Raw genomic sequence first — 23,074 nt, 5'->3', positions numbered from 1 at the left:
AGACCAGTGAACTAACTAAAACAGGTCTGCAATTAGTTCAATTTTGTAAGATCATTTAATTCCATTAAACATTCAGATATGACTGAATGTTTCAAAAATCAGGTTGAATTTTACCATGTATCATAAGGCTTGGCATCTCCTTCTTGTCAGCTGTGATAGACTTGCCTTAGACTGGGAGTTGATACCGTTACCTTGGTGATGAGAGCAGGGTCCACTACTCCTCACTTGACCAGTTCGACCCTCATGGGGGATTTCAAATAACAGGTTCCAACTAATAGCAGAAGCATACCTGCTCAATTAAATTATTTATGAATTCAGTGGATTCCCCATGAACTTTTAGTCCTTCCCTCAGATTGCAGGAAGTGGCACAGCTGGTATATTGCTGGAGGCATGAAAATGTTATTATAAGCTAATATTGGAAAAGGAAGTGGCTGGTGTCAGTGGCTCCCCTACACATTATGCTCAGATAAAGCTCATGCTTATTGTGGGGTTTGTTTTGATTTTAGGATTTCCCCACACTTGGGGCACAATGCAATCCCTTATTCTTCATCCTTGGGTTGTGCTTTAGATGCTTCCCATACCCCAGCAGCTTTTTTTTTTTTTTTAAGACTCTAGCAGGGTCATAAAGTGTTTTCCATCAACTTTGAGCCATCAGGGACACCATACTGGTGCAAGGCTGTGAGAGGGCCTGACCAATGAGAGGTCCTGTGGTGAATTGCTGAGAGGTTTATGTAACTTCATTGGCCTGGCACTGATTTCTGCTGCCCATGCCTTGAACTTCCTTTTTGGTAAATTAAGATGGTTAATTGCTTCGCTCCCAGTCGGTTTATTGATTTTTCTAAATTTCCCTCAGTCCAGGAATTTGAAAGACATAGTATATTGTTTGGGAAGAATCACTGACATGCGGGTCTGGTTTTATCTTGTCATATGATCTTCATCATCTGTGCAGCCTTTTATTCCCTTTTTTCCTTTTTCAGCCAGGCAGTACAAAAACTTTACACAGTGGCTTTGATTTGGAGACAAAAATGTTTCACATGTATCCTGCATGGGTGATCATTTGTTTAATTGATCTTATGTTGCAGATGCTGCACTCGTTCATACATGAAGTTCACACTATTGGGAAAATGTTCCTTTTTAAGGTGTCTCAAGGCCAAACCTTGGTTTCTCATGTCTTGAGCGTGGAGTAGTTGCGCTTCCCTCCAGCTAAGCCCTTCTCAGATTGGTGACTCATTGTTTGCCTTGATAATAGTTTTACCCGGATAATCACCTTAGCATATGGTCTGCTGTCTAGTCAGAGAGGGAACAACAAAAACATTTCACGCAAACTCTGTTAATCTGAGGTTTACATCATGACCTGCGTATTCCAAGCATGTAATATGATTATAAAATAGTATAAGGCAATAGTGTCAGTGTGTTATGACTTCTGCATAACTATTCATGTCTTGATAGCTATGTATATGAGAATATCCCAAATGTATTGGCTACTTTAATTTCCACTTTATTACCTTTTGCTTGTCACGCCTATTAAATCTGGTGTGAAACTGTGCTGAAATTGTCTTTAATCCTCCTACCCCAGTCAGGCAGACATGAGGGGTAGGGGTGGAAGTTACGTTACCGATTTAGTGGGCTCTCCTCTATAGCACTTAATGCCCACAAGAGACACATGTAGTCACTCAGATGAGGGGGGGGGGGTGATTATCAGAAGTAAGAGGGTGAAGTTTCTTAGGTAGCAGAGCAGCTGCAGTCCCCCGTTTAACTGTACCCTGAACAGAGACAATGGCTTAGAATAGAGGGGAGGTGGGCAGTGGGGTCTCATTAATAATTGAAGTATGGTGGATATCTGGATAGTGATGAATTCTAAATGATAAGCTATAATTATTGTCAACGGATTTGCAAACACTTCGGTACTAGTGTATTAGTAATGTCTGGGAGCGTGTCCATGTTCTCTCATCACTGGATTATTGTAAAGGCGATGCTGTTTAATGCTTGAGGTTCTTGGCTTTGGATAAACATTTTCATGCACGGTCTCCTTTTTACTCTGGATGGTGAACAGGAAGTACTGTGTCAGGATTTGGCCCAGACTGTGATTAGCCAATGAGAGCCATAAGTCCACTGATCATTCAATACCAGCATATTGTTTGTTTAATTACCTGAACTGATGTTGCTTCTGCGCATTGAGATACAACAATGTATGCAGAGTTAATGGTGCCAAAGTCAATATGGCGTGGTAAAGTCTTTCAGAACCCTCAAATAGGTGTAGGATTTTTGCCAGTTGTCATGGCAAATCAGTTTTATGGGTAGTATGCTTTTGAACAATTTACTGCAGTTTATTGAGGTTCCACTTTGTTATTCCATGGTAATTTTTGTCTGATGCAGATCCACAATTTACCATAGTCTTTGAAATAGTAAAGTCCTTTTCATAATTATATTTCTTTATAAAGTGATGGCCTATGTCTTTCTATTCAAAATGTGAAATAATACTGTATTGTAATGAAACCCATAATTTGTGCTGGGTTGCATCTTGCGTTGTTGGAAAAAAGAGACATCAAAACGGCTTCCTACCCTAAACCTGTTAGCACAGAAATGCATCCTAACTGTCAGCTGAAGGACAATTATGAAGATTTTATGGTTTAATGCAAATTATGGGCACGGGCAGAAACAAACCTGAGGGAACGGGAGAACATTATGTGAATGTGAAAATGCTCCGTGAATCACAGATTTCTGTGGAATCCGGAGGAGCTTGCAGTGCTTTATATGGGATTCAGAGGAACTATGATTTATGGGACTTTGAACCTTTTCAGTAAAATATTGCTGTCAGATCATTTTGTACCTTCAGAGCTGTTAATAGGCTATATGACTAATGGATGTGCTAATTGAAGAATGTCTTCAACCTCTGGACTCATAAAAATAGGCCACGCAGACTCAGCATGCTCAAAGTAAAGATAAAGTTAGATGCACTGCATCTATTGAACTGTTTCCCCCAAAGTAAAGGCTGTGTTTTTATTGACGTACGTACGTACTCTGCGTACGTACATACGGCCAGTGAAGTTTGAAATGCACTTAAAGTGAAAGGAAAATTGAAACTTAATCTGCCTAAAATGCTGTTTAAAATTCCTAATGCATACTTGACATAGATGTCTTAGATGTTGGTGCACCAAAGGGCTAATTAAAAAGTCATGCAAATCTGATCTGAACGGATTCATCTGAGCAAACTAATTTTAGTATGATCTTGCTAGTAAACGCAAAATAGATATAAACATGCACACATACATACAGCCGCGGAAAAAATTAAGAGACCACTTCAAAATTATCAGTTTCTCTGGTTTTACTATTTATTGGTATGTGTTAAAGTAAAATGTACATTTTAGTTTTATTCTATAACCTACTGGCAACATTCCTACCAAATTTCAAATAAAAATATTGTCATTTAGATCATTTATTTGCAGAAAAATGACAATTGGTCAAAATAGCAAAATTGATGCAGTGTCTTCAGATCTCGAATAATGCAAAGAAAACAAGCTCATATTCATTTTTAAACTACACAATACTAATGCTTACACTTAGGAAGAGTTCAGAAATCAATATTTGGTGGAATAACCTTGATTTAAAATCACAACTTTCATGTGTCTTGGCATGCTCTCCACCAGTCTTTCACATTGCCGTTGGGTGACTTTATGCTACTCCTGGCGCAAGAATTCAAGCAGCTCGGCTTCTTTTCATGGCTTGTGACCATCCATCTTCCTCTTGATCACATTTCAGAGGTTTTTTATGGGATTCAGGTCTCGAAATTGGGCTGGCCATGACAGGGTCCTGATCTGGTGGTACTCCATCCACACCTTTACTGGCCTGGCTGTGTGGCATGGAGCATTGCTCTGCTGGAAAAAACACTTCTCAGAGTTGGGGAACATTGTCAGAGCAAAAGGAAGCAAGTTTTTCTTCCGGGACAACGTTGTACTTTGCCTGGCTGAGGTTTGTAAAAGACCATAAGGATTGAAAAAGCGGACTGGAGGTTCTTCTAAGTTCGTCTTCTCTGATGAGTCCGATTTCACAGTAGGTGCAAGACTCTCTGGCTTGTAGGCCTCTCCAGGTCTCCGTCTAACCATCAGACAACCATGTGTTGGGCAAAGCTGAAAATTGGACTCATCAGAGAAGACGAACTAGAAGACCCTCCAGTCCGCTTTTTTCAATCCTTATGGTCTTTTACAAACCTCAGCCAGGCAAAGTACAACGTTGTCCCGGAAGAAAAACTTGCTTCCTTTAGCTCTGACAATGTTCCCCAACTCTGAGAAATGTTTTTTCCAGCAGGGCAATGCTCCATGCCACACAGCCAGGCCAGTAAAGGTGTGGATGGAGTACCACCAGATCAGGACCCTGTCATGGCCAGCTCAATTTCGAGACCTGAATCCCATCAAAAACCTCTGAAATGTGATCAAGAGGAAGATGGATGGTCACAAGCCATGAAAAGAAGCCGAGCTGCTTGAATTCTTGCGCCAGGAGTAGCATAAAGTCACCCAACGGCAATGTGAAAGACTGGTGGAGAGCATGCCAAGACACATGAAAGTTGTGATTTCAAATCAAGGTTTTTCCACCAAATATTGATTTCTGAACTCTTCCTAAGTGTAAGCATTAGTATTGTGTAGTTTAAAAATGAATATGAGCTTGTTTTCTTTGCATTATTCGAGATCTGAAGACACTGCATCTTTTTTGCTATTTTGACCAATTGTCATTTTTCTGCAAATAAATGATCTAAATGACAATATTTTTATTTGAAATTTGGTAGGAATGTTGCCAGTAGGTTATAGAATAAAACTAAAATGTACATTTTACTTTAACACATACCAATAAATAGTAAAACCAGAGAAACTGATAATTTTGAAGTGGTCTCTTAATTTTTTCCGCGGCTGTATATCTGAGACACATTTCACACACACCTGCGCACACACACACACACCATCTCATGCACCTTTCCCTTGTCTGATAAGAGGCTTTTCTTTTCCTGGTAGTGTATGCAAATACAGGAATTCAGGCAGAATGACATGAAATTCTGATAAGAAAGAGAGTGTAGGAAGCAGCCGGCACACATCTGTGTAGATGTGCTACAGTTATGGATGGAGACTTTTCTTTTCATTAAGGCTCCCTGAGGTGCTAGTATGGGTACTGTAAATCCAGGTCTTTTGATATGGGAATCTGGCAGAATGTCAGAAATGCCATAGGTGTTTCCACACGTTTCTGGAGACAGTGGAAATTCAGAATGTGCTCAGCTTTAATGCAATACACATACACAGCAAGCTCGCTTTGAAAGGTTCTCCAATTACAAAGATCCCTTTCAAAGAGAAGTGCATAACTGTATGCCTGTCTTATGTCAGAGATCCACTGGGGTTCCAGTGCGGGTGAAAAAACAGACCTGTGTGTGTGTGTGTGTGTGTGTGTGTGAGTGTATTTTTTTCCCCAAAAGAGAAAGAAAGACTGTGTTGAGGGTGGGCATGGAGGGACAGATTTTGACCTACCTAACTTTTTGTGTGTGTGTGTGTGTGTGTGTGTGTGTGTGTGTGTGTGTGTGTGTGTGTGTGTGTGTGTGTGTGTGTGTGTGTGTGTGTGTGTGTGTGTGTGTGTGTGTGTGTGTGTGTGTGTGTGTGTGTGTGTGTGTGTGTGTGTGTGTGTGTTTGTGTTTGTGTGTGTGTGTGTGTGTGTGTGTGTGCGCAAACATTGGGGGTACAGCATTATATATGGCTGATGCCTCTTGTCAGCTCTAGACTGTCAAAGGGACTCTTGGTTTCCGGACCTTTCTTGCCAAAAGTCAGCCGCCTTTAAATCACCAGCATCCTGACTCAGGACTCAGCCCTGTGAAGGTACCAGGCCACGAAACCTGCTCCACATAAGGACTCCTACTTGAAATAAATGGCCGTGCTTGTCAGCGCTTCAGCTCCAACAAAGCTGTTAAGAGTTTTTTTCAAAGAAAGTCAGATAATTTACAAGTCTGGGAGTTAAAGGCTAGACAGGCTAGACGGGGTCTGAATTTGCTCAGTCTGTATACTTAATGGCACAGCTCTCCTCCACAGCAGAATACAATAATAACACTACATTGAAAATATGCATGTAGTTTCTCTTAGTACATACTTCTGTTTATCCTAATCTGCAGTAAGATCATCTCTGTGTACCCTAAATGTAATCCAGTGCAGTGATGCCATTTTTAGGTCGACATGTAAAAGAAGTACAACACACTCAACCATTACATATTAGTTAGCAGTGCAAATTGGAGCGCTTCTCTTTAATCTGTCAAACACACATGAGAGAGAGTGGGAAAACTCCCGAGTATCAGAACAATCTCCAAAAGAAAAAAAGGGAGCTGGAGAACCCTTTTAGCGCAGCAACTAGCGGAGCTATCTTTTTTTATGAGGCCCACTGATCAGACCACATGCAGACAACTGTCCTTGTTCACTTTTGTGCCACCCCCCCCCCCCCCCCACCACCACCACCACCACCACCACCATCTTCTCCGTTTTCAGTTTTCAGTTAATTTGTTTTTGTTCTGTTTTCAGTCCTTCAGTGCTGTTGATTTATTTGAAGGCAGAAGTGTTTGAACCGGGCAGATAAGATCAAAGCAGTCTTCCACTGTGAGTTCTGGAAGCCCTCTCCTGATATTTGGAAGTTTAAATACGTATTGTGTAAGACTTGACTTTCTTCACTTTGTGTTTTCTTGAGCTCACCCGAAGCCTGTACTTTACAGAAGCAATGTAACATAACTGTGGAGAGTAGGAGGAGCAGGAGCAGGAGCAGGAGCAGGAGCAGGAGCAGGAGCAGGAGCAGGAGCAGGAGCAGGAGGGAGAAGGGAGGGAGGGCAAATTACCTCAAAGGCTTTAGACAAGGAGAATAGGGAAGTGCATTACATATTCAGAAACGCCAGATGACTACGGAAAGTTAAAACCTTTGGTACATTTCCATAAAGCTTTATTAGGCCAGCTTATCTGGCTATCCTTCTTTGACAAGTCATAATGCCCCAATATTGAATTGAGTCCAGTTCAAGCAGTTTCTTTAGACGGGCCGAATATTAACAATATAGTTAAGGGAATAATCTTATTTGCAGTAAGGGTGTTAGCAGTTGGACAATTGTTAGTATTAATTATATTAACTTAACTTTTCATTCTTTAAGATTAATCTGCTATAGAACTGCTGTAATGTTCCTTTGTTGCTATAATTGATCAGAAATTACTCTGGCTGATAAAACTCCACATATACTGCTGCTATGGTCCTTCTGCCTTGAAACGGAGGCTCAGTCTTTGCACTGCCTTCCTGCCACATCTGTCTCAAACTTGAGATGTGAGTTTGTTTGAAAAACATTGAGGCGTGAAGGATATAATCCTAAAGCATGTCTATTCCCCCCGCCTGTCAATTACAGCACACAGCCATAGCTCTCCAGTGTCGAACTGGATATTGTCCCACTGGCATACTAATGGAAGGCTCTTAGACAAATAGCTCTCAAGAGAGGCACACCCCAGTCACTTTGCCAAATATCTCATTAACCTCAGTTTATGATTACACTCAGTTACTTATTTTCTTGAAGAGGTTAGTGGAATATATAGCCTGGAGTCATTGTTTTGAATCCCACTGGTTTGTGAAAGTACATAAAAAGTTGATGTGGAAGAAATTGGGAAGTCCAAGTATTGAAAGGTACAATACATCAATAGCACGTCCCTGGGATCCCATTATGGAACATAAATAATAAAGTATAGTAGTGAGTCTTTCTCTAAGGCAGTATTTTTACCTACGCTTTCTTGAAGTTAGCTTTTCTCAAAAGTTTAAAAGTTTGCTTTTCTAAGAGGGTGATCACACCTGAAAAATGGCTTAAGGTTAATGGTGAACCAGAGCCAGAAAAGAATGTTTGCCACCCACATCAACTCTGCAGAGCACAATCCATTTGTAAGTCAGACATCATTTGCATTGTAAAAAGGACTTTATTGCGCTATTAAAATTAAGTGTTATAGTGTTGCCGAGGCCTTTGAAAGTGAACTTTCATGTATGAGGAAAACTGAGTTTGAAAATTTCATCTGGAAACCAGAACACCACGTTCTTTATGCTGCGTCAGTATTTTATCCATTAAACACAAACAACGAGGCTCTGTTCATGCCAAACATGTATGAAGAAATAAGGCATGGCGATTTATTAGTCATTAGACATTAGCATCAACCACATTTTAGGATGGATGAAAGTGATTCATTTTAAATTGGATTTACTTGGGAATGCGGGAATACTAATGGCAAGAAGGTAAATAGCTGACAAATTTGTCAAGTTTTCCTATCCAAAGCTGTTTGAATGCACAATGCACATCATTGTGGAGAAATAGTCCCTTGATCCTTGAATATTCTTATGTCTTTTTGGCAAGCTTTAATTACATACCAACTGCCCCACTGTGCGCTTGCCTCACAAATAGATGAGCTACACAGTTATCTAGTGGGTGTTTGTTTTGGGCTGTGGCCTGTGTATACAATCTGAGGAAAAAATTCACCAACCATCTATGTCACCAACAAGTAAAAACATCAGTAAGACAGAGCAGCCTTTTTGCCTTGTGACCCTTTTAAATAAGTAAAAGGTTTTATCACAACTTAAATGTTATTTCTATACCACAATCATTTGTGTGCGTAATTTGCCTCTCCCTGACACAACAGGCAGAAATCACTGAGCATGGGTTTCTTTGGCAGCAAGTGTCACCAGTATGTGGCCTACATGATGTAGAGCAGCGAATGCCGCTCGCCAACTGTGCGGCTTTGGCTGCAGAGCAGAGAGTGCACCCTGGAGCCATTTTGGTTTTGTGCTCAGAGGCTTTCCCCGCCTAAAGCCAGAGATGAAGAGAGCTCTCTGTAATCACTTGCGTGGGGAGCTATGGCTCCCGCACCCTGCCGACTTGCTCCAAGATTTACAATTAATTCTGCTTTAACTTAGCTCCTGTTGTCAGTGCAACCAGCCAGACACCAGGTCTGTGGAATGTTGTCTTTTTCCATGCACATCAACCACCACCATCCACGCTCCTGCTGAAGACTTTCCAAACAGATAGGGCAGGAAGGTGTGTGTGTGTGTGTGTGTGTGTGTGTGTGTGTGTGTGTGTGTGTGTGTGTGTGTGTGTGTGTGTGTGTGTGTGTGTGTGTGTGTGTGTGTGTGTGTGTGTGTGTGTGTGTGTGTGTGTGTGTGTGTCTGTCTGTGTCTGTCTGTCTCAGGCTGCAGTAGCCAGGCATTCTCAAAGCTCTGTGACACTACTATGATGATAAAAGGACCATGGGCTTGCCACGGGGCTGGGAATCCCTTGGGGGAAAAGGGCTGGGTGTCATGCTGTGCTTATCCAGTGGCTTACATCCTCTGAGCCCTCCTTCTTCCTGGACCGGTCTTGTCAGGATGATAACGTCACACAGCAGACCAGTTTGGCCAGCCAAGATAATAAAAAAGCCATTTCCATGATTCCACTTGGGCACAGGAATGCTGCGGTCATCATTTCGGTTTCCACATTAGTCTGACACCCCCCCAACCCCTATCCAGTACTCTTAGTGGAGTTTTTTTCATTAGAGCAGAGAAATGTGCATATCACTGGTTTCCAGCTGGCTTGGCGAGAGGGCTCTACAGGCTCCATGCTGCTAATGACTACTCTGAAAAATGCTCTTTGTGGTGAAGGAGGAACGATCAACCCCCCCTCCCCCTCCAACCTTTTAACCCCACCTCTTCTTTGGAGCTTACTCCTCACTCACAAAGGCCACATTAACCGAGGAAGACTTGGGTTATTGTGCAGTCTGTTCAAACTATCAGGGAATTTTAAATGCCTCCCTTTCCACGGCACAATGAAGAGAAGAGTAGACATTGTTTGTGTAAGCCCAGCCAGTGGTATCTACCCTGGCCAGCGGAGGTTATAACTTGTAGTGAGGGAGCCTTTGATCACTGCTGCAGCTTCATCTCCGAGACAGCCTGTACCATCCAACATTTTAATCCTGCAGATCTGATTGGTGGTTTTCTCTGTCCGCTATCACCTGAAGGGGAAATGGGTGGACAATTAAGTACCTGAGATTGAGCTGGTAGTATTCTACAGAGAGAAGGCAATCTTTGAGAGGCATTTTTTTTTATGACAAACCAGCATCACTCCATTTAATCAACAAATATAACAGATGGAACCTTGCAAACCCCATCTCCTAAAGATCATTTTGTCTGCCAAAGAGAGTTTGAAAAAGATATGAAAGCAGGTTACTATTTATGGTGGTTAAGAATGAGGGCTCTTTTTATATGATGGGGCCATCAATAAGCAGGAAAGGTATTGAATTGTATTTATCTTGGACTTATGCAGGGTGCATGATACTGTGTGTGTCTGGGAGAGACATTTCAAATGAGTTTATTTGTGCCTCAAATGCTTTTTGTGTCATCTGTTAAAGTATCCAGATGGTTGCCGTGCTGTTGCTGCATCAGTTTAATTTCACTGATAAAGGGCTGTCTACTCATCTGACAAAGACCCTTAAAGACCTGTGGATTGCACACTGAGAAACAGGTCATTTTTAACCGTGAGGTAATGAACACTAAAATAATGACACACGGATCTGGTTGTTAGAGTACAAAGGTTTTGACAGTTAAGGAAGTGAAACCACTTTTATCTGTGCTTTCTGAAATGCAGTTGAAATGTGCCCATGCTCAGCTTCACATACTGTGTGTGAAACCCATTCCTTGATGCTGACATCCTAAGAAGGCTGAAATGAAACGCTGTGGTGATAGTCACGTAATGATTAAATCCAACAGTGTGAATACAACTCTGGTTGATAAGGGGATGTGTTATGAAAAAGTATAGACAGAATGTGATCTCTGATCATGTGTCTATTAATCATGTCATAAAACTAACAATCAGATGGAAAGAATGAAAGCGGTGATCTTACCTGAATCGAAATAATTACCTTAACACAAGCTTTATGAATGTTTCCCTTTTTCTCTCCGAAAATATAATTGTGGGAACCATCATAAATATTTGCTCTTCTAAGAGGGTGATCACACCTGAAGAGGGACAAAATAGCTTAAGGTTAATGGTGAACCAGAGCCAGAAAAGAATGTGTGCCACCCACATAAACTCTGCAGAGCACAATCCATGTTTATGTCAGCCATCATTTGCATTGTAAAAAGGACTTTATTTCGCTATTAAAATGAAGTGTTATAGTGTTGCCGAAGCCTTTGAAAGTGAACTTTTATGTATGAGGAAAACTGAGTCTGAAAATTTCATCTGGGAACCAGAACACCACATTCTTTATGCTGCGTCAGTATTTTATCCATTAAACACAAACAACGAGGCTCTGTTCATGCCAAACATGTATGAAGAAATAAGGCATGGCGATTTATTAGTCATTAGACATTAGCATCGACCACATTTTAGGATGGATGAAGGTGATTGATTTGACTTTGGATTTACTTGGGAATGCAGTGAGCAGAGCATTGATTTGAACTTCTAGCAAACGTCCAACTTTCAGCTGAAACAAAAGGGTTATGAATGTGTCTTTAGCCTAATACCTGGAAATATTTCAGACATTCTAACCAATCAAAGCTGTGAAATTCTTAATAGGTAAGGTTGTCCGAAATCACTATAATGCTGTTAACAATAACCCTGTCGAAATAAATCTTCACTCAAGCAGACAAAAACAGAAAGTGGCGATACCTTAGCCCCTTCTGCTTCAAAGTTTTCCAGATGATTGATTGCCTTAAAGCTTTAGAAAATGTCAGAAACATGAACAGCACCAAGAGGCCTCATAGAGAAGTGAATAAACAGCAATGGCTGCTCCACCTATTCCATTTGAATTGCAGGGTTTTGTGAAGTCAGTGAATGTGCAAGAGTTAGAAAATCAGAGGATTCGTAACCCTCCCCTGGCTACAACCCACTCTTTTCTGACTCACAATCTTTCATGTGAGATGTTCAGTCGGGGTGTCGCGTAATAGGCTGATCCCTTTTTTTTTAAAGATTGTATTGCCAAAGGGCTTTATGTCTCTAATTGGATTTGAGATGAGAGTCTCATGGATGGGGATAGTGGACGAGTGCTGTTTAAGATTCCATTGCAAGTTTGTGGTTATGCCTTTTAAGACTTAAATGGTTTGGGTCTTTTAAGATGTAAAGATGTTTGCACTTTTTAAGTTTTGACTGTTCTGACAAGGTTAGACTTCTCAGATAGCTTCCAGCCATTGCCTTATTGGCAACATAACATTTTTTGTTTTATCATTAAAAGTATGATTGAGGCAATGCTTTTTGTGTCATGGGTGTTGTTTTAAGACTTCTCATTAGTGGATGATTTTCACTGGAAATAACATTTCAGAGAAACACAATATGGCAAAAAATCTTGGGAACATATCTTTGAGTCGCTATGGAAACACCTTTCATCTAAGTGTTTTTAGTATCCATGGATACAGCACTGCGTTGAATGGCAAGTAGCAGCTCTTAGAGACATAAAGGATCGCCATCAGATTAATCAGAAGTAATTCGTAGCCATGCGTTAAAACATTCAAAGACTAGCAGCCAGTCTACAGGATATGCTCAGCCAGTTGGTTTTTGTTCTGTTTCCTGGCTCCCTTCCTACACAGATAGGGGAACAGTCGATCATATTCTGTGACAACTTATGGTAGCTAGACTAATGGAATTGCCCATAAAGCCATTTACCTGACAGACAGACGAGATTCCCTGAGAGATGCTTGAACAAATGTGTTCCCTTTGCAGTAAAGTCTTTCCAGGTGTCAGCAGTATAGAGTAAAACATTACATTGCCAGAGCACATGGATCCATCAGAATGCAGGCACATGCTCATAGTTTTCAGCTTAGTAGATGAATCATAGCCAATTTACTTTGCTCTTGCCCTTTTTGTTGTTTTCTCAGCTATATTTAATTGGTGGATGTCGCTAAGTGTAATTTCTACACAAGTGTCCCATCTTACCCTTCCCCGTAAGCTGTGTGTTTCTCAGGCTTGGCCATTTATTTTGTGAAACTATGCCTACGTTTCCATTTTCCAGGTGCCCTTAGGGTTCAGATTTTTCTATATGTTTGTGTTCATACATGCAACCTGCTACAAGGTGTTGTTCACCCCACTCTGGTAGTAATGTTTATATTATATGGCAGAGACTCCTTGAGGTCTTGAGGTTGTGTAGAGGTCCAGTCTATATTTGATAACTGGAGCCTGGTAGCAGAAGTAAACAGGCTCTATTTGCTGTCAGTCTGTCAAGTGTGTGTAGGTGTGTTTTTATTAGATGCTGCACCCACTGACCACCCCACTCCTTCCTCTCAGCTTTCAGTCTCCCACTCTTTCCCTCTCTAAATCACCTCCGTGTTGAAGTGATTGATCTCTTTGGTTCAAGAATCTAGATGAATTGTAAACTGTAAACTGCAAACTGGAGTTGAATTCAATGAAACGACCACGGTGATAATTTGACTAGTGTGTGGTGGTGCTTGGTGCAGTCTAATGTTGCAGTGCATTGTCTTTTGCAGCATCCTTAGTCAGATGTTTCAATAAGAAGTTCAGATATTTAAAACCATTTAGCAAAGCATCCCTTCATGCAAAATGAACTTTAAGCACAAATAGTGAATTTGATATTGGTGAATTAAAGTGATTAATGGCATTCCCATTGAGAGGAGAGGACTTTTTGATCTGCTATAAAAAAAATGAATAGTGTGCAGGTTTCTTTTTTACCATCATAAGAGGTAATTACATTGGGTTTATCCAGCAATTTCATGTGTTGTTGAACATCCAATTAGAAAAGGCATAATTTGAAATGATAAGTGAGCATTCTATGAGGGTCACCAATTGAGACTGAATATAGTTTAAGCTTTATCGTACTGAGATCTAATAATTCACTCGATTAAGTAACTCATTAAGTTACACATGTCATGTGGAATAAGATTAACTCTTTGAGCCATGGCAGTAACAGCAGAGTGTTCTCTGTAAAAGGCCGAAAGAAGCTGTAGACATTTTACTTCAGCAGTCTGTTTTACACCATAGACACTGATCAAAGCTGTTGTTTTTTGTAAAGACCATCTAAGTCATGTCACCGGGTGGACTGAAATCAAAGTCCATTGGGTGTGTGATGCTTCTCTTGTATGTAATAACTAAGCAGTAATGGTTGTCAGCGTTTCCATCCTGACGGCTAATGTGAAGATTTTCAGTTTTTTGGATTAGATTTAGTTTTTGTGTATCTGATTTTAGCTTGATTGGACGACTGCGTTGTGAACTGTACAGAAGTATAATGACCAATGTGTGAATACCTCATTTGCAGTGATCCCCTTCGTTTGACTCTGATAAGCATTGTTTAGGATTGTTCCTTGACAAACTATGCTTATATTGGCGATTCTCACTGTGGTGAAACAATGATTAAGTCTTTCCTGAGCTGAGACACATTCCCTGCAAAAGGCCATCTTTTATTTATGGGTCTAGGCATGCTGTAAACCATAAGCAAGACATTTGACATTTCAAACCATGACACTTCACACAGTTAATCAGACTTGCTGAATGTTATGTTGTCGAGACTTGCTCAAGACATGGGTTTTGAAATGCCCCTATCATGGGACGACCATTTCCTGTCCTGTCTGTAGTAAGCCGTAGTACCTGCAGGATATAAGCACTTAAGTCTCTGAGGCTATAAGAAAACCAACACCTCATATGACACTCCTGTTTAAATGTTTTTGCCCTCTGTGGAAGGATTTAAAACTATTTACTGCACATCCTGTAAATGCATGTTGTTCATTGCTCCTGACTTAATGCACATGGTCAGGGAAATGGATACAATCTTCATACAAGAGACTGACTTTATCTAGTGCAGTGTGGTTAAGGATTTGAGTGGCTGTTTTGTGAAATGTTAGTCGATATTGTTGGGCCTTCAAGCTAGTGCAGACACAGAAAGGAGCAAGAACAACAGAATGAAAATAGCTTGGTACTCCTACATGGAGGTAAACCATGTAGACCTAAAAACATATAATCTCAACAAGGACAGTTAATAAGATAGGACATGATTTAATTGTGGATATGCACAGTTTCTAAATATGAATATATGATAAAGCAGTGAATAATTTCATTCATCAATCCTCGATTTCCTTAAATCACAGGTACTGCTTTGCATTAAAATGTGTTGAAAGTTTGTACATGAACAATGAACCAATGAACGTAGCAGACCCGTTGCCACTAATAGTAGTTATAGTAATAGTAGTAATAATAATAATAATAATGATAATAATAATAACAATTACAATAATACATCACATTAATAGTGTATTTTAACAATTCTCAAAGATGCTTAATATAAATAATAATAGTGCAGCACAATGGATATTCTGACCTGCAGAACAATCGCTCTCTTCCCTTTATATATATATAATCACAGAACAAAGGGCCCTCTGGACGGAAGGATCTTGGCACCCTATTTTTGACCAAGTAACAAGTAACTCATGGAACCATTGTCACATGTGAAAAGCAGCTGCCTCTACAGAACATCAAGCATGTGTAGATTGATTCTTGGCTTCAACATGCACCCTCAGCCTACCCATCTCCTGCTGGGATTGCCATTACTAGTGGCCCAAGCAATCTAATTATGTCTGAGACAAACAGGAAGTCAGCGGTCAATGTGTGCTTTTTAAAGGAATGTGGGTGAAAAGTGGTAAACAAAAGATATCATCAGCTGTTTGGTTCCAGAGCACAGCAAGGTGTCCCTAAAGTGGCCACACTGTGTCTTCTTCTTCTTCTTCTTCTTCTTCTTCTTCTTCTTCTTCTTCTTCTTCTTCTTCTTCTTCTTCTTCTTCTTCTTCTTCTTCTTCTTCTTCTTCTTCTTCTTCTTCTTCTTCTTCTTCTTCTTCTTCTTCTTCTTCTTCTTCTTCTTCTTCTTCTTCTTCTTCTTCTTCTTCTTCTTCTTCTTCTTCTTCTTCTTCTTCTTCTTCTTCTTCTTCTTCTTCTTCTTCTTCTTCTTCTTCTTCTTCTTCTTCTTCTTCTTCTTCTTCTTCTAGCTTTCATTCAATGCCCCTCAACGCCATTTGCTTGTATCACTTGACTCCATTTAATTTAATGTGAATAGCGGAGGACTTTGTGTACACTTTCAAACAAGGCCCTTGTCTTTTAATATCATTAGTTTGATCTCTGTGACCTGAATAAGATGACATGTGCACCTCACCATGAGTCATTCATGGGAAAACGTTTGTTTTTGTGTGTCGGCTGAAGTGGAAGTGGTCTTATTAAAACACTTGCACCACTCTCTTTCATGACATCGAATTAACACTGTCACTCTTAAGTCAGGAGAGTTCACTGGATTTGAGTGAGTTAATGGCTGCTGACTGACTGTTTATCCTTCTCATGTCTTCTTTACACAGTATGAATTCAAAGTAAAGAATATCAAGAAAAAGAAAGTCAACATCGTGGTGTCTGTGGATGGGGTGAAGGTGATACTACGGAAAAAGAAAAAGGTAAGCAAGGTAATGTTGCCTCCATTTACTTTTCACTACAATCAGATAGACAGCCTTTGGCAAAATGTGACTGACCGTTCTTTATTTTTTCTGGGAAATAGGCTGGCTTAATTGGAGGAGATTGTTGTCTGTTTGTCAGGAGTGCAGGGCAATCAATATGGCTTGATGAAATGGAGGAGGGCTAATATATTCAATCAATGCAGAATCTTGACAGGAAATCCTGGTTTTGATGGAGGAACCGGCTTGTCATCATTTACGTTGGTTCCTTGGAGGCTAATCCAGTTTGAACATGTCTTTCAAGCTTGATTCAATTAGGGTTAGTCCACTTGAGGGCGCCTAATTGAGTCCTCCATCGTCCCACCTCTTGTCAGGTCATATGGCTCCAGGGTACCTGTGTTCATGTGGGTAGACATCGAGGCCTAATGGAATCACTTATCTCTCACAAGTGCACAGGTGACTGCCATAAGGCCATATGCCATAGGTTCATCAGTTGGTGGAATTTCTGTGCCCTCCTATCCCCACATGGCCATAATAAATCCCCTTTTTACCCTTAGGACCATGGCCTTATGTTTTTGGATTGTGTGACTTGATACAGTTAGCTGGGCCTGTAGGTGCAATAAGTGCAAAATGGCTAATGGTGTTGGTGCTGTCTTTGTGAAAACTTTGTGAAAATGTGAGCAGTTTTGCTCCGCTCTAGAGTTTGGATTTTTAATTTACTTTATACATATTTGGATCTTTCCACTCTTGCATTCTTACAGAAAAAAGAATGGACTTGGGATGAAAGCAAGATGATGGTGATGCAAGACCCCATATACAGGTAAGAATCCAAATGGCGAAGTGTGTATAATAAGGCTGTGTGTGTGAAGAGTGTGTGTGAGTGTGTGTGAGTGTGTGTGTGTGTGTGTGTGTGTGTGTGTGTGTGTGTGTGTGTGTGTGTGTGTGTGTGTGAGTGTGTGTGTGTGTGTGAGTGTGTGTGTGAGTGTGTGTGAGAGAGTGTCAAGGACAAGTCTAGCACAAAGTTCCCCCAGGTGTGGCCCTAGAACCTAGTTTGTCTCGTTGTTGGCCTTCTGACTAAGGCTTTGGTTTGGCTTTGAAGTCTGCGCTTACAAGATAATTGGTAAAAGACTAATACCAAAACCCAATGCATTATATAAAGGGTTCTAGAGGATGTTAAACCAGTCTCACAGCATCAGCGTGTGGTTGGAGGTGATGCTGATGGAATGCAGTGAAGAGTAAGAACGTAATTGTGGCTCATGGCTAAATCCAAGCATGGTCATTTCCAACTGAACTCTTAATTCTGTTCAGCACACCTCCCATATGTTTTGTCTAGGCTGTGCCACCATTCTAAGCGCACAAACGGTTGAGTCCACTTAATGTCTTCTGTTGTTGTAATGGAGTAAATGAATGTCAATTTATAAGCAATAAACGGAAGCCACTGTCCAGAAGGATTTTATGAATGGACTACTATTAAATGGGGGCTTATTTTTTTTTAAATGTAACACTTCTAAATTTTGGTGGTCTTCTCAAACTCGACCCATAAAACATGTCATATCAAGACAATAGCATAGGAGCAAACGTCCCATTTTTCCCTGTAGGTATTGCAGCCAGGTGAATGCAGATGAATGCTGTGCCTTGTTGCACATCTGTGTGCAGTCAAGCAAGCACACACACACACACACACACACACACACACACACACACCCAGTGTCACGCCTCCCTTTTAGCAGTCTGAGGTGAAAATGGAAAAGTTTGGAGATGGCCGGGGCCTCCAGGAGCACTCCGCTGAAGAGCGCAGTGTATTATTTGCACTCCGTGTCTTTCAGAGAGCAGATAATGAGAGGCTGTGGTTGGAGTCCAAATCACAGGATTAGTCTGGTGGATGGGCTGCCCCCCTATCTTTCAGCTGGCTGTGCATGAGCACTGAGAAGGTAGCCTTTGCCAGGTAGCAATCTTTCATTCAGCCCCCCAATGCATACACACACTCACACACACTCAGAGAGAGAGAGAGAGAGAGAGAGAGAGAGAGAGACATTCACAAATACACACACAAGGTTTGGGAGATTTCAAGGCTCAGACATATTTGATGAAAAATGGGAAAAGTACAGAGCTGTGTCTGCAGCATTAATCACTGTGTACACACACACACTTCTTCTCATACATACGCACTCACACAGGCACACAAACACACACACACATACTTACAAGAAAGAGAAAATTGCCAAGCCAGTTCCCAGCAAAAGCAAGCATGGAACATTTATATCACTCCAAATCTGTCGGCATTTGCTATATGAGGCTGGCCCTCTGAGAACTAGATGAGAAGTGAACAGATGACGGACCACACAAAAGACCAGCCAGTGTGGTGATAGCCCTGCCTCCAGTTGCCTCTGAAAGCCCAAGACAGAATGAATGAGAAACAGAGCTCTCTGTCTCTCTCTCTCTTTCTCTCTCTCTCTCTTTCTTTCTCTCTATTTCTCTCTCCCTCTATTTCTCTGTCTCTCTCTTTCTTTCTCTCTCTCTCTATCTCTCTCTCTCTTTCTCTCCTTTTCTCTAAGAAGTAGAGCCAACTGGGAATTGGGCTGTTGATATTTATTCTGCTTGGTTGCTCAGTGTGGCTGTGGAATATAGAACAAACAGCAGCATGTTTCTCTGAGAAATTATGTTATCTAAAAAACGACATGTTCGCAGTTGGTTTTAGCTCCAAGGGCTCAAGATGATGAGTCAGCACTGTTTACAAGTTCTATTCAAACAGTAGAATTGGGTTATTGGTCTATTGCCAGTACATGTTTGTGAAGTTGGCTGTATGGTAGATAGTTTTTCAAAGTTGATGCACCATTTTTATACATTAATACATGTTTGTGTTTATCAGCACCTTGTATCCTTCAGTCAATGTCATTGCTGGACTTAAGTGCTGGATTAAGTCCAAGAAATCAGGCTAAATATCTGTCTCAGCACTGTAAGAAACACCCTCCCAAATGCTTTCACCTCAAAGCTGCCAAATCATTTAAATGAGGGCACTGTCCTTGCTCAAGAGAGAGTGTGAGTGTGAGTGTGAGTGTGAGTGTGTGAGTGTGAGTGTGAGTGTGTGAGTGTGAGTGTGAGTGTGAGTGTGAGTGTGAGTGTGAGTGTGAGTGTGAGTATGAGTGTGAGAGTGTGTGCGTGTGTTTGTGTGTGTGTGTGTGTGTGTGCGTGTGTGTGTGTGAATGAGTGTATGTGTGGTAACCAGTGTTGTGTACGTTCACACCTCTCATGAACTAGTTCAAAGTTCAGTTCATACAAGTAAATATGAATCGTTCACGCTCATAGTTCACCATTTAAATTCTGAAACTCGTTCATTGTTCAGTTCAGTTCATTTTCATTTTTTTTAAATAATTGCTAATTTTCCAGGAGGACATAGTTTGCACAGAAAGGTACGATTTTTACTGTCGGAAACTTTATCAGATGCACAGCCCTGTTGTACCATTTAAATAATGAATTATACATGGAACTAACGGTAAGAATGCAACCTAATTAATTAATCTTAGATATACAAGAGCATGTACAAGAGCATGTAAGACCGCTCATTAGTTAGTAAAGGTAAACCCTGTAACATGTAATTTGTACATTAGCAGTTTATGCTAAGCGAGTTATGCTAAGCCAGTTCACGAACACTACCATCATGATGGATTAATTAACTGACAGTGCTCGTAACAATTATGAGCAAGCTAAACTATAACACAACACATAATGACAAGGTAGGCTACAAAGTCAAACTTACATACAGTATAGGCTACATGGACGTTAACTGCCACTCCATCTAAATAAGCCGTGAAGAGAAATCGAAACACTATCACATGACCAACGCAATTACCAAATATGGTCATTTACCGAAACATGCTCTGTCTTGGCAATAATTACTATGGCCTTTTTAACAGGTACTGAGCAATGACAGGTTGCAAGCATTCGATTTAGAAAGCGTCATTCCTCAGTAGAAGGAAAACATTCCGTAACGTTTTAGCTAGACCTCAGTTGCACCGGACCCAGATAATATGAACGTGTTCACCGTTCAAATTCATTATTTCTAATTAAGTTGCGTTCAGTTCTCGTAAAAATGAACGTGTTCATGCACAACACTGGTGGTAGCCTATGTGTCAGTCTTTGCGACACTGAGCCATCAGCGGCGTTTTATGAATATGGCCCATTAGTGCCTGCATGTTCATGACATGCTAGCCATCATCTCTGAGTCATTACGTTAACACAGACTCCCCCGGGAGGTGTGGAGTCAGGGGAATAACCTCTAGGTGCAGTAGTCCATCATTATGGATCAGCATAGCTGACCTGCCAGTTATAATAATGCTGCATCTCCACGGACTCCTCACACCCAGCGGATCAGAATAGAGACCTTTCTTCTGTGTGTGAAGTGGTCACCCCCCACCATCTTGCTGTGGTGCACTGATAAACACAAACGAGATGCCACAAAAAAGCTGCAGTTGGTGGGAGTAGAAGTGCATGAGCGGGTGTACTTGTCAGCTCAGTGTCTCTGTAGATCCCCTGCTGATAAATTACAGGTGTCGACTTTTTTGCCCAGAAGCCTTGATCAATGATGTCGGTAAGATGATTGTGTGCCTGTGTTAACACCCCCGTCATGTCTCTGTAATGTTCTCACCAAGGAAGGCTTTGAAAATTAACCGCTCAGCTTGGTATTGCCAGAACAACTCTGGTGAGGGATTTACAAATTAACTCTGGGACCATCTGAACGCATTTCATCGCACCGCATATTGAGATAGTTTCAAAGTCAAACTATAATACTTATCAAGAGCGACCAGCGTCTGGGAAACTTGGCTCCTAGTTTCAAAAAGGCAATCGAAGTCCTGAAAGCAACCCTAGAGCACAGTGTGCCTTGTGTTTCATGATGAAAAATGCTGTATTGGACTGTGGAAGGTGTGTTCCTCATCTAATCATTCTGTTATTTTTGTTCATTTGAGAAATACACATACATGAAATGCATTAGTGCTAATAACTAACAGTTTAAATGCCATGAAAAGTTTCATTACGCATAAAATACTGCTTCCCTAAGTAAATAAAACACAGGCGAGTGATTGGCATTTTAAATCATAAAGCCTCTAGCTTTCAGTTCGCAGTCAGTCAGGAGAGAACTGTCAAATTAATATGCAGTTGCTGTCAAAAAGCAAAAACAAAAAAAAAACTTTCAATACAAAGGGCCTATTTAATACTTAGAACTATTTAGAACAACAGATGTTATTCTATCTGAAGTGAAGTTGTGTTCTGGCAGTGGAATACCCTGGCAGGAGAATACCCTGTTAATAACACTTGGCACTGAGGATGTTTGAAAGATTTGAAAGACAGCACTCAATAAGATGCATAGATGAATCACTCAAATGAATTGTGGCTGCACCAAGTTAAGGGCCTGAAAATACTCATCAACTTGTCAGTCTGATTAATGTCAGATCTCATAATGTTGGTCTGCAGTTCTATGAAACATTGTAGCATATTTTATCATCTCGCTTATTCAACTCCTCACAAAAAAACTCTCCTCTTGACTACTAACAAACAACAAACCTTTTTTACCAGCCACCTTCACTAATCCTCTCCCTCCTCACCGTCCTCTAATAAGCCCATCCATACCACTATTCTACAGACAAAAGACAAACTCCTATTCAGACTACCTCTGTTAACATTCACACTTGAAACGTGGTATTTTCTCTCTGCCTCATCACAGTTTAATCTACTTACAAGGAGCTAAAGCTAAATGAAGTCCACAAATGGAGACCACCGGAGATGCTTGGTAAGCATCCCCTTGTGCTTGGCTCTGCATCGACCATGTTTACATCTGCTAAGGAAATTGTGAATGCCTCGCTCAGAATGCCAGCGTACGCCCACTACTAATTCCAATTTAATTAATTGCAGAGATGTTTGACACTATAGGTTGCTAATGGCAAATCAATTCCAATCTGGAGCTCCCCTCAGATGATTAATTCAACAACTTGCAAGTTCTTCGCTTATTAAAACTTGCTGGCCCCGCTTCCTGGGGTTTGGCCTTTGCTTTGGTCTGGGGGTCGGTCGTCCTCAGTTTAGCTGTTATTTTCCATGTCCTCATAATGGTGGATTGCTGGGAACGCCAGAGCAGGGTGCTGGTGCCTTTGATCTGGGTACGAACGCTGTAATTATTAAGAGATTAGTAGGGAAGGGTCAGTGCAGAATATTTCTCAGCGTTTCAGAGAGTGACCTGTTGTCAGCATAATTGTCCCAGCTTCTCCTCCACCCACTCACTCACCAACCCCCAGTGTGAAGCATTCTTTATCGTTAAGTACTGTAATCCTCGCTGTTCACTCTCATGCTCCCATATTCACACTGTCTCCAAAACTTAACCTGCCGTGTTCCTCTGTAACACATATTCAAATTTTTCCTGAGGTTAAGTTCTTTTGGCGCCTTCTCTCCAGAGTTTGACTCGACCAATGCTTCACAGCCTTTCTATTGTTGTCTTTTTTGTCAGGGTATTTTCAGGTGACATGAAAAGAACGAGTCAGACTCAAGCAGGTTCATAGTGCCATGCAACGCTGCTGGAACTTTGGCTACGGAAGACTGAATTTACCGATAACTGCATGACGACTCCCACCCTCTTTCTTGGTCTAATGAGCACACAGGCTGATTT

General features: G+C 41.0%; 1 protein-coding gene across 1 annotated transcript in view; it reads left to right on the top strand.

Moving 5' to 3' along the window:
- nos1apa (nitric oxide synthase 1 (neuronal) adaptor protein a) overlaps positions 1 to 23,074 on the top strand; it is a gene marked incomplete at both ends in the record, with an annotated part of 100,503 nt that overhangs the window by 13,788 nt on the left and 63,641 nt on the right. The window contains 2 exons of the mRNA XM_080859602.1: positions 16,333 to 16,425; positions 17,184 to 17,242. Of these exons, the coding sequence (XP_080715728.1) occupies positions 16,333 to 16,425; positions 17,184 to 17,242 (152 nt within the window). The remainder of the gene's footprint in view (positions 1 to 16,332; positions 16,426 to 17,183; positions 17,243 to 23,074) is intronic.

Source organism: Sprattus sprattus (assembly GCF_963457725.1).
Source record: "Sprattus sprattus genome assembly, chromosome: 2".
NCBI classification, from domain to species: domain Eukaryota; kingdom Metazoa; phylum Chordata; class Actinopteri; order Clupeiformes; family Clupeidae; genus Sprattus; species Sprattus sprattus.
Note: the sequence above shows the minus strand (reverse complement) of the source record. Positions and strands in the feature narration are given on the sequence as shown.